Raw genomic sequence first — 12727 nt, forward strand, 5'->3', positions numbered from 1 at the left:
AGCAACCGTCTCCTATTAAATATAATTGGACATCAGCAAGACCCAAAATGTATGCAACAATTTTGAAAGAAAAAAAAAAACTTATAATGCATACCTCTAATAAGTCCTTAATTATCTATTTATTTGTATCTTAAGGTATGGGCTCAGAACTCTGCTGGCTCCTGTGAAAAATTAAGAACTCAAGAAGGGGGTGGTGGTGGTGTGGGGGGTGGTGGTAGAGAGTTGCTTTTATTTAAAAAAAAAAAAAGACCAAACACTGGCAATCTAGTGATTACGACTCCAGTGGTGGGAGCTCGGGCTCAATCCCTGGTTGGGGAACTAAGATCTCAGGCTGAGCAGGGTGGCCAAATGTTAAAAAAAAAAGAAACAGAGTGTTCCCTGTTAGGGATATTTGGTATCAGTACATCTTAACAAAAACTAACACTTGTGTAACAGTTTACATTGTCATTACCCTACTATGTCGCAGTGGGCCTGCTCTTATTTTTTTTAACAGATGAGAAAAGTGAGCCTCTGTTTCCTCTGTGCTTTGTCTAAATTCCTACCAGCACTGCTAAAGAATGTAAATCTTAGACATTGTATAAGGTAATCAAAATAAAATAATGGAAACTCTAGAAACAGAACCATGTTGCTTTGTGTTATTTTCTACAAATGACTTTCAAAGGACCAAAGTGGCTCTTTTCCTAGTGAATACAGAAGGCCAGCAATTGACTAGCATCCTTGATAGGTCTCCTTGAACATGCTTCCTACCAAGGCTAAACAAACTTTATCTGATACAGTAGAGCAGAGAGTCCTGAACCCACTAATAATGTTTTACCCTATTTCTTCTCATACCAGGGAAGAATTTTATACTTTCATACAACTTTCATGGAAGTATATATAAAAATTAAATGTTTTATAAACATGCCTGTACTAAGAACTCTCATTATGGAAATTCCCAAGGTTTTTACTGTAGTCTTCCTTCACAGAGAAGGGGAAAACTATTTCATATACATATATATATATGTAAAATATTATGTATTTGTGTTTAAATGCACAAAAAGAAAAGCAGCAATGCTTAATCAAAAATAAGCTTGTCCTTGCTAAAACTCAGGCTATAGCCCCTTTAGAACTCCACCATATACTAAAAGAGCTTTATTCAATTCAAAGAAACTTAAGTTATCCTGGCACCCACGACCCTTTTGTATATGCCACTTCCTTGTATAGTCAGTAATCCATAGAAGGCTTTATTTTATAGGCAAATCAATAAAAACCCTGGCAGCAGTTACAATTTCCCGAGCAAAGTTTATCCTGACAACCCAGTCATTTATCTTCTGGCACTAAACACACAAAATATCCACCCATATGAGGAAACATGTTACAGAGTAAGAAAAAAATTTACTGCTAACATAACCAGCAAATACTGACCTTCTACTATAAGCCAAGTACCACAGGTAGGGCAAAGTAAGTACTGAATTTTCCCAAGACATTTCTCATTTCTTTTAAATAAGGATAATTCATTAAACATAAACCTTCAATGGAATGCAGTTTTTATACAGGCTGATAAGGTTTATTACTTCAATAAACTCAAAATAAGAAGAGATCCTTTGTCTTAACCCCTCCCTCAATTTCAGATTCTAAAATGTGGTCACTGTCACCAAAGATCATGTGCAGCAGAACAGTGACCGTAGGTGCTGCACTTGGAGGAGAGTCTGTGGAATCGAATAGACAGGTGTGGACTGACTCACCTGGAACACGAAATAACAAGGCATTCAATCTAGTGCTAAATGGGGAGGAGCAGAGAAGGTGCAAGAGGAATCTGGATAAGGAAGACCAGGGAAGACTTTTTAATAGCAGAAGGGGCTCAAAACAGACTAGATAAAATGAGTAAGATGTGACTAGGAGAGAGAGGAACCACGGCACACACTGTTGGTTGCCTACCAAATACCAGCCCTGCCTTCCTGGCAGAGCTTAGGTTTGTTCAAATGTGACTCACCTCCATGAGTAAATTCTGATTGGTCTTAACCAATCATGCTGAGAAAAGAAAGTACATACATATACTAAGAGAAGAGTTGAGAAGTGTAAACAACAAAATGTTAACCATAGGTATTTCCTACGGTAAGATACAGGTCGTTTTTCCTCCCTTCTCCTTATCTTCCTATGCATCCAGATTTTTAAAAATTGAGTACCCATTAATTTTAGGATTATTTCCTTACAAAGCCAAGTACATCGATGATACAAGTATTTTTAGCATGTCTAACATAATCTTTGATGTATACATAAAAGCCAACAGGGGCAAATGATGAACAAATTCTGAATTAAAATTCTACTACAGAATAAATCATGGTTGACTAAGAGTGGACAATACATGAAAGAAATGACTTTGCCTATTTCCTTACTGGAAAATTCAATCATGCTCGTAGAATATTAAAGACATTTTCACTTACTTGTAGACAGTATTACTTTTAGTCAAAGAACAAATAATTAGCTTTGATTAAAATAGTTAACGGAGAAGGTGATGGCACCCCACTCCAGTACTCTGCCTGGAAAATCCCTTGGACGGAGGAGCCCAGTAGGCTGCAGTCCATGGGGTCGCTCAGAGTCGGACAGGACTGAGCTACTTCACTTTCACTTTTCACCTTCATGCATTGGAGAAGGAAATGGCAACCCACTCCAGTATTCTTGCCTGGAGAATCCCAGGGACAGGGGAGCCTGGTGGGCTGCTGTCTATGGGGTCACACAGAGTCGGACACGACTGAAGCGACTTAGTAGCAGCAGCAAAACAGGTAAATGCGCCAGCAAATTGTGGTTTCATTAGCCTCTCTACACTTTCTGAATTCCATGTCAAACACTGTAACAATGAATTGTTGATTCTCCGGCTTGATTTCCCCTAGCTGCTTATGAAATACTAATTTAAACCCCAATTCTGAGTATATCACATGTTCTATTGCCTCTACTTCTAAGCTGCTAAGCACTGAAAGACAAAGGTTCAGAGCCTGTTGGTTCCACTATCAGTTCTTTGGGAGGCTTCTTCCTCACTCCAGGTGGTCCTAGTGGGGATAAGCGGAGGGCCCAGGATGGACCACACCAACCCAAAGAGGAGAGTGGTTCAAGGACAGCACATGGGACAGGTCTGGCCAACTAAAGTCCTCTGGGGATTTTGCTGCTAAAAGCAAAAAGGAAGATTTTACATGCTCATCTCAGATCTCAAGATGCAAAGACACGTGGGGCTGTTGAAGGTTATTTTACCCATTATATGGAGACAGGCTAAATACCACAGGAAAGAACAAAATCAAAAACACTAACATAGAGACAACTGAAGCTGAGAAATGGAAAGCATGAGAAAACTCTCACAACTGTGAAACCCCGAGATCCAGGACCATCTGAAGCCAACTCCATCTCTAGACTTCCTAGATCTACCTGAAACAATAAATCCTCTATGATACCTCAGCTGGGGTTCTGTCTCTTACACCCTGTGGACTCCCGTCAGGTAATAGACATATTTCAAACATCATCTTCTCTCTCCAAACCACAAACTACCTACTAGCAGTCCCCAAACGTCTGCTTTAAGGTGAACTTCTTTACCCCAAAGGCACTCTCACAACTCTCAGTAGAGAGGACTCTTAAAAAAAAAAAATTAAATGCAAGGCCTTTTGTTATGATCTGGCTGTAGGCACCTTTCTCCAGCATGTCAATGTTGATCCTTCATTCCTTGTGAAAAACCTCCCCTCCCACAGCTCCCAGAGCACGGTTCTGCCCTAGTTATCCTGCCCCCCTGGCACTTGGTCTTCTTCCCACACCCTGATTCAAGTGTTTCCCAATGAGTTGTCTTTGGCCCTCTTCCCTTTCCTTCTGCCCTCTCTCCTTTGGCAAGCTCTTTCTACCTAATGTTTCCAGTAATCCCCTCAAAATAAAAGACTCTAAAATCTATACCCATGAAACTCCATTCTAGACTCCCCACCCATCCATCTCAAGTCTTGACTCCACATCTATATTTCCAGATGTCCCTATGCCTCTCTCACCTAAAATCAAGCTGTATATTCAGAATTGCACGTACTATCTTCTCTTCTGGACCAATTTCTCTTACTGCATGGCCTTTAGTTTTGTCAAAATACCACCAAATTCCTGGTAATCTACTAGTGAAGTGCTGGACTGGACTTCCCTGGTGGTCCAGTGGTTAAGACTCCTTGCTCCCCAATGCAGGGGGCTGGGTTCAATCCCTAGTCAGGGAACTAGATCCCACAAGCCTCAACCAAGAGTTCGACTGCTGCAACTAAAGATCCCGCATACTGCAACTACAAAAATAAAATAAAAGTGAAGTGTTATTGACAACAACCCCTGCCGTCCCAGCTGAGATGTCCTCTTGAGTCTATTTGCATAACACCTTAGGCCAAGTTTCCTCTTCCCTGTTACTAGCTTTCATCTACCTGAGTTCAGAGTCTCATAGTTCTCACCTGGACTACTGCCATTATCATCTTCATCTGCTTCCCTGCACGCACTCAGTCCCAAGCATCCTCCTCTGTGCTACGAGATTACATTGATATGACGGAAGGTCACGTCTGACCAAGTCATTTCCTAGCTCAAAATTCCATAGCCACACAACACCTGACCCTCCTCCACGAGTCTGCCAAGAAATGTCCTCAGCCTGGCCTTCGACTCCTTTCAAGGTTTCCTTCCCAGAATTTCCTTTCAGAAATCCTTTCTAAAATCAAACCAACAGAAATCCTTTCTAAAATCAAACCAAACCCTGCACTCCTTCTTCCTGTCCCAGTCTATTTCCATATCTTTGCTCATCCTCCTTTTTCCACATCTCCTCATGAATAACTCTGCCATCCCTTGAGGCTCTCTCTACCAATGCCAACTCTTTGATGAGGCCTTCCTTAATCTTTTTTGCTAGAAGTTATTTCCCTTCCTTTCTCCTTTGAACTCCCATAACTCTACTACACCATTCATCTCTCTGGAAGGCAAGAACCTCAGCTGACTTCAGCAATGCACACAGCGCTTTACCTAACACCAGTCTGATGAATCAATGAACTGTCTAATGAAGTCCTTCCTTTTCCTTTTCACATCTACACCGTCAGATGTGGGATTGAAATCAGACCCATTACTAACAGGCTATGTGACCTTGGGAAATCAACCTCAAGAAAAATTCAGCTTCCTCGTCACCAAAATGGGAATATATATAGCCCACAGAGTTTTATGAATTCAAACAAAACAATCCTTGCTCTAGGACGACCTGTCTGGTACACAGAAGGTCCAGTAAGTACAGGATCCCTCCCATTTCTCTTCTCACCCTTATAACCGAATCTGAGAGGTCCCCACATCATACACAGGAAATGGTATGAGTCGGAGAGCACCCATACGCCTCTGTGAGATGACTACACAGTTTCCAACAGCAAATGTAGGGATCTTCACTACCAACTCATCCTACCAAGGCACTATAAAGTGGAACAAGAGAATTCCAAGAAAACATTTTGAACTGTCAAATATCACAGTCAAATTTATCAGAAATCACAAGGGGAAATTATTACAGTTGAAAAAGCTTATCTGAGAAGCCTTCATCAAGGGAGTAAACGTTAAGTGAGTCAAATGTTAGTTTGGAAGCAAAGGAAATTCCTTGTAAATACTGGAAGAGAACCGAGTCTGCTACTTTCTAGAGCTCTAGACAACCCAGTAAGACTATTTGAAACTACTTCTGCATCTCAAATACCAAAGGTGATGGGACATAGTGGACATGGCATTGAACTAGGTAGGTCTCACTCTGGCTCGGATGCATGCTAACTGTAGTGCTTGGAACTTGCCACTCATCTACTGTTGAGCCTTGATAGTCGCACCTATAAAATGGTATGGCTAGGCCAGAAAACCTCATTCTAGGAAGATCTCTTTGTTAATAAGTTTTCTGTTCAATGACCTTACTAAGGGATCACCCCACTCCAGTACTCTTGCCTGGAAAATCCCATGGATGGAGGAGCCTGGTAGGCTGCAGTCCATGGGATCGCTAAGAGTCGGACACGACTGGGCAACTTCACGTTCACTTTTCACTTTCATGCTTGGAGAAGGAAACGGCAACCCACTCCAGTGTTCTTGCCTGGAGAATCCCAGGGACGAGGGAGCCTGGTGGGCTGCCGTCTATGGAGTCACACAGAGTCAGACACGACTGAAGTGAGTTAGCTTAGCTTAAGGGATATGTTAGGCAGCCAACCATCTTTGACAGTTAGCTTGGGACATACTTAGCATTGTAGATGAGAGTAAATAGGTGTTCTCTTAGGCTTGCTTCCAATCCTATGCCTCTTGAGACAGTATCACAGCTTAGAAATTAAGACGAAATACTTGAATCAGATCGACATGAATTCAGATCCTGGCTCTGCTATTGACTATATGACCTAGTGAGTTTTTCACCTCTCTAAAGCCTCCTTGTCCACATCTATAACTTAGCATGATGATATATAAGAATCTTGTGAGCAGTAAACTAGATTATATGCTCTAAGTTTTTTAGTACATAAGAAACTCTCAATAAATTTTGGCTGCCATTATTATTGCTACTGAACCCTAAAATAACTTCCTTTTGCCAGGCTTGATTGATTTTAATTATGTGTAGTAACTCAAATAGCGGAGAAGGCAATGGCACCCCACTCCAGTACTCTTGCCTAGAAGGTCCCATGGACTGAAGAGCCTGGTAGGCTGCAGTCCATGGGGTCACTAAGAGTCAGACATGACTGAGCAACTTCACTTTCACTTTTCACTTTCATGCATTGGAGAAGGAAATGGCAACCCACTCCAGTGTTCTTGCCTGGAAAATCCCAGGGACGGGGGAGCCTGGTGGGCTGCCGTCTATGCGGTCGCACAGAGTCGGACACAACTGAAGCGATTTAGCAGCAGCAGCAACTCAAATAGAGACCATAAAACTTAGTTTTAGAAAATCGAAATGGATTAGCAAGACATAGCAACCAGGTGCAACTTGTGGTTCTAAATGTATCCTGAACCACAATTCTACTTTTTTTTTTTGCTAAAGAATATTACTGGATTAGCTATCAAATCTGAATAAGAATTACAGACCAAATAATACATAGGAATCTAGATTTCTGTTTGATAACTGCAGTGCAATTATTTACACAAATATCCTTGTGTTTTTGGAATAAACAATGCACTATTTAAAAGTAAAGGAGAATTCAACGATTGCAACTTACTTTCAAATGGTTCTGAAAAAAAAGTACACACATTTTATATTGTCTGCATGTACCTGTGTGTGTGTGTGTGTGTGTGTGTGTGTGTGTGTGTGTGTGTGTGTGTTCAACTACTGGCTAAAGTATTTATAACTTTTAATTTTAACCCACTCTTTATTCTCCTGTTGAAATTACTTAGTAGTTCTCTTCTGTAAAGTAATATCTCTACTAGGAATTAATTGTCCTACAGACGCACCTGCCCAAAAAAACAAGTAGTCAGAGAACTAATTTTCACTTTAGCATTGTAAAGAGTTCCAAAGTCCATTTTGAAACAGATAGAACTAGCCTAGTCTTATAGTATGTATTAAACAATAACTGTACAAGTGCCAAAGCTGGCAACAGTCTCCACTGCTGTTGCAACATCTAAGCTCACAGTAACATTCACGGATTTCTCAGTGGGAGCCTATGGAAAGCAGTTGGATACTCCTTCTCCTGTTTCTAATTAAATCAATTTCACAACTCCACATTTCAGCCATTCCCTAAATGGCTACCAATGCCCTGACAGGTCTCAAGGACAGCCAAAATACTATGGCAGCAACATGTAGTATGGAGGCTTCCCTGGTGGCTCAGAAGTAAAGAATCCATCTGCTAATGCAGGAGACCCGAGAGACCCAGGTTCTATCCCTGGCTTGGGAAGATCCCCTGGAGTAGGAAATGGCAGCCGCCTTCAGTATACTTGCCTGAAAAATTACATGGACAGAGGAGCCTGGTGGGCTACAGTCCATGGGGTCACAAAGAGTCAGATGTGATGGAGTGACTGAGCACACACAGCATCACATCAGACACCAACTTTGTGGATGCTAAATGAATATTTTCCAAAAATTCTGCCTTTCCTTTCACATCACTAACAAAAATCTATAAGGGCCCATTCCAACTCCCATCTCCAAGCTAAACAACCTCTCCCCTAAATACTTCAAGAAAGACAGCAATGTTTAATCGGATTAGTGAAATCTGCATTACTCATGTCAATGTAGCGCTTCATGGTCACAAAGCACTTTTACATAAATAATTCCCTCTTCCCTTTACAATACTACTGTGAAGAGTCCCATTTTAAAGAGTAGGAAATTGAGATGTGAAAATCAATAGACTGTTTCAAGACTACACATTTTATGTAATGAATTTAGGGTTAGATCCTATGTTTTTGGATTCCCAGAGAAAGAGAGGGGGAAAAAAAAAAATCAGTGAATGGCATCTAGTCATTCAGGGAAAAAAAATCCTAGTCTCCTCCCTATCACTTACCCTCATACCCAATTCAGCTCCTTCAGGATAAAGTCTAAACTCCTTAGCTTAAAAAGTCCCTTGGTGATCTGGCCTCATCTCCTCACATTTCTCTACCTTTCAATATTTCACATTTCTCTATTTCAGTTGCAATAACTATCATCTTGTGTCCTAACACTTCTGAAATGTCTACCTCCGTGCCTTTGCACATGCTATAAGGTTCTTCCTGGAGCACCCTGACTACCCATCCTCACCCAGCTAATTCTCATGTGTCCTTCAAGACTCAGCTGAAGCTATTCTGGAAAGCCTTTCCCAAATCCTCCAGTCTCAATAAACAGGTTACTTCAGGCTTCCACTGACCCTGTGCACACTTGGACAATCTTCACCATGCCACACCAAGTGTTAGCTCCACTCTTCCCCTGGACCCTTGCTGTCCAAATGAACTTTCTGCAGCGATGGAAACTGTCTACATGGGCACTGTCCATCACAAGAGTCACGAGCCACAGGTGGTTACTGAGCACTTGAAAGATGGCTAGCTCCACTAAAAACGGAGCATTTATTTTAGTTTAATTATTGTAAGTCTAGATTTAAATAACCATCTGTGGCTAGTGGCTATGGTGCTGGACAGACTGTCAACTCCAAGGACAAAGACCACACTTAACTTGTCTTGGTGTCCCTGACACCCATCAGAGGACCCAGCACAGAGCCGGATTCAGTGTTTGTCGAAAGAACAAGTGAATGCGTAAACATCTATAAACACTTCTTAAGTTGGGAACTGATTCCACCCAATACTCCCAGCATTCTGAATTATCATATAAAATTCAGCCAAACCAGTCACATCATGTAAAGCACACCTCATTAACTATTGTGGGGAAAAAAAAAAAAAAAAAAGCCCTCAGTAAATCACTCATTTCTGTTCCGGGCACTTCAGCTTCACAATCACTCTTAAATGACTTCCAGATGACTTTTGGACAAAGGGTGATGCTGTTTCTGGAATATTACAATACTCCTGGCAGCATCATTTTGGAATGTCAAACTCTGCTACGGTGTTTTGTAAAGAAAAAACACGGGCTTTTTACCCTGATTCTATTAACATGGAAAAGAAATTCCCTCAAATGCCTGTAAGTATACCCAGCATGTGAAAGACTATTCTGAAGGACTCTTTAAAATTAACCATCAGCACTCCTGACCAAATTCATTTCTGAAATCCTATACAGTATTTGCAGGAGCCATACGGACTTCATAGGATGGGCTTTCTTGCTGCCATAAGCAGAATGTGAAGCAAACAAAACCTCGCTACAAAAGACTAGCCATCAAATCCAATTTGGTTCCAATTAAAACTCTCAGTTGACAGAATTTGTGAGCTTGATATATGCTTGGTCATTTGAGAGTTTTACGAAATCCAAGATGCGAACTTCACAAAGCAGAGATTAGCCAGGGTGGACTCCATATCCAGGCGCTCACCGCCAATCCCTCCAAGGGGGCTGGCTGCCAGTCAAAGGCACTGACAACGTGGTGTGCACACGTGGTTCACCAGAGCAAGGAGGCGTCTCCACTTCTCGCCCAGTGCGTCTCGTATCTCTGGGGGCGATCCAACAGCTGAACCCATGCTCATGAATGGCCTTTCACTGCGTGATTCCTTCTGTAAAGGGAGACTAATCCTAAAGGCTGAAACTATATGTGAAATGAAAAGAAATAGCTGAGGCATCTTTGAGCTTGATTGGGAGGGTGGGAATTTGGGGGCTTCAAACACACAGCTCACTGCTTTTTCATTCAATGTAAATGTCTAATTAAAAACGAAGAGCTATTTCTTACAAAGGAATTAATTTCATTCAAGGGGGGAAAAAAAAAAACAAACAGGCAAAAATAAAGTAAAACATACATTGAAACCTTGTAACCCATGACAACAATTGGTATACAAGCTGCTGCTCCCCGTACCCCACCCCCACCTTAAGCACTTTTAAAATGATGAAATAAATACCAGCCAGCATTCACATTACACTCACCCTGCTTCATGCACTGTCTTAAGTATTTAACATCTATTTTAATTCATTCTGTCTTATCTGCACCTTATAGACAAAGAAACTGAATCGAGGGAGGTTAAATAACTTGACCCAGTTCACAAGCTTGGAAGTGGCAAAGAACCTCTGCCCAACTTCTGCTGTGGGAACATCACGTTCAATTAAGTAGTGTGGGAAGAAAAACTTCTTAACTTCACTAAATCCTTAACTGCTGTTTCAACAGTGTCAGAAACTGGGAGCACAACCTGCCTGTCTTATTTTCGATTCCGAGTCCCCATGTGCAGGGAGGGGCCGACCTAAGATAAGAGAGACAGTCACTGACTTGGATCTAAAACTCAACAGCTGGCTGTAGGGCACAATCCGTAATATGAATTTAGATTCCTTCAGGGCTATAGCTCTTTGATGTTCTTACCATCAAACTGTCACCTTCTTGCCTCTACATATTACATAATCCATTAGCTTAGCTGTTTTTAAAGCCCTCCATTTAACTCAAGTCAACTATGACTTTATTTTTCGTCTGAATTCTTAAAAGCTATTGATCGTTGCCAATTCCTATAAAATCTAAAAGTGCTTATTTTGATGATGAACTTTAAATGGCGTGGAGAGAAAAACAAAATGGAGGTTACAGGTGGAAAGAACTTCTCCCCCATGTAAGCTGTTAAATTGGAAATGCGAGATGACACCGCCAAGTTCAGAAACAGGCTTAACGTTAAAGGTGTTCTCAGAGACCCGAAGGATGTTCCATGTCTTCGCCCCTCTCCCAAAGACCACCTGCCCATGTCCAAGGAAAGTTTTCTGCTGGCTCACACTGAGGTCATCTGCTGCATCATGACCCTGAAATGCTGTGGATTATTCTTTACGGTTCTATTGCCCACACAGCAACTCCTGTGGCAATCATGGTAATTACATAGCAGGCTTGTTATCTTGGGATAGCACTGTAATTAACCTGTGTCACTGCCTCATTCGTGGTCATAACAATTGCAGCAAAAAAGTCCCATGGAAGAAGCATTTTTCATCCTGACTTTCAAAAATAACTTCAGCGATCACATTTCTTAAAAACTCAAGTCTGCTTCCCCCAAAACACATGGTTTCCACTATTCTGAGGCCACTGAACCCAGTTCTCTGAGTGTCCCCTGAGAAACAGCAGACAATCTCTGTTGTGAGAACTTCCAAAGAGAAAAGGAGAAATACTCAAATAAACAAAAAAACAGTTCTCAAAAGAATACTTACAACTCCTCTAGAAAAGGGAAGTTCTTAAATGCATCTTCTGGTAACTGAGTAATGTTATTCATGCTGATATCCCTGGAAAACATAAAGTTAAGAAGACTGTTAATTATGTTATATTATACTTAAAGCACTTAATTCGACAGAAAAATAATTAGGTGATAAAATTTTGTAAAGAAGCAAGAAAAATAAGCATAGAAGACAGACATAGGAATAGTCATAATTTAGCTTCAGAATGCAATGTTAAGAAAACAGAAAAGTTCAATGTTTTATTAAAAATCATACCCTATCATTTATGCTATATCCAGATACTGGGTTTTTGCCCTTTAAGTATTCTTAGGGAAAAAAATGTCTCCAACTACCCACAGTGAGTGAGCTGGTGTGGCCTTTCAGGGCTCTGGTATTCAAAGTACTGTGTACCTGACAAAAGTAAGCAAACGAATACCCAGAACTTGATAAAAGAGATCTACAGCTACGGTGGCTTCTTAAGCCACTGTCAGGGATAATAAAACAGGTCCTAACTGTACCCCAGTCATATTTTCTGTAAAACCTATAAAAGTCCTCCAGGTAATAGTTGAAAGTAGATTTCATTTTTAGCCTATGAATAGATGCAGGCTGCAAACAAGTGCGTACATGACAGGTATGTGGTCCACTTCCAGTTTTTCCTTAAAGAGACAGCAGCAAGGAGGGTACCCACTCGACAACAGAACTCAACAGTTAACTAGTTCAAGCAGCTGAACAAAACACTTTATTAACCATTTTCTTCTTCTCTGACAGCTGTCTTTTGGCCTGGCTTTCTCCTTCCACACTCTGCTTAATCTGGACAGTGTGATGCGCAGGTGAAGGCAGCCTCACCAGGGACAGTCCCTGCAGGTTCTGGGTTGCCCCCTCACGCTCTGCTTAATCTGGACAGTGTGATGCGCAGGTGAAGGCAGCCTCATCAGGGACAGTCCCTGCAGGTTCTGGGTTGCCCCCTCACCCAGGTCCCCCTGCCTCTTTTGCTGTTGTTCCTGCTGCTTTGTCGCTAAGTCATGTCTGACTCTTTTGCAACCCCGTGGACTATAG

At 41.4% G+C, this 12727-nt stretch overlaps 1 protein-coding gene across 1 annotated transcript in view; it reads right to left on the reverse strand.

The window, feature by feature from the left end:
* LGR4 (leucine rich repeat containing G protein-coupled receptor 4) overlaps positions 1-12727 on the reverse strand; it is a 105341-nt gene that overhangs the window by 36643 nt on the left and 55971 nt on the right. The window contains exon 2 of the mRNA XM_019975164.2: positions 11669-11740. Within this exon, the coding sequence (XP_019830723.2) occupies positions 11669-11740 (72 nt within the window). The remainder of the gene's footprint in view (positions 1-11668; positions 11741-12727) is intronic.

Source organism: Bos indicus, chromosome 15 (genome assembly GCF_029378745.1).
Source record: "Bos indicus isolate NIAB-ARS_2022 breed Sahiwal x Tharparkar chromosome 15, NIAB-ARS_B.indTharparkar_mat_pri_1.0, whole genome shotgun sequence".
NCBI classification, from domain to species: domain Eukaryota; kingdom Metazoa; phylum Chordata; class Mammalia; order Artiodactyla; family Bovidae; genus Bos; species Bos indicus.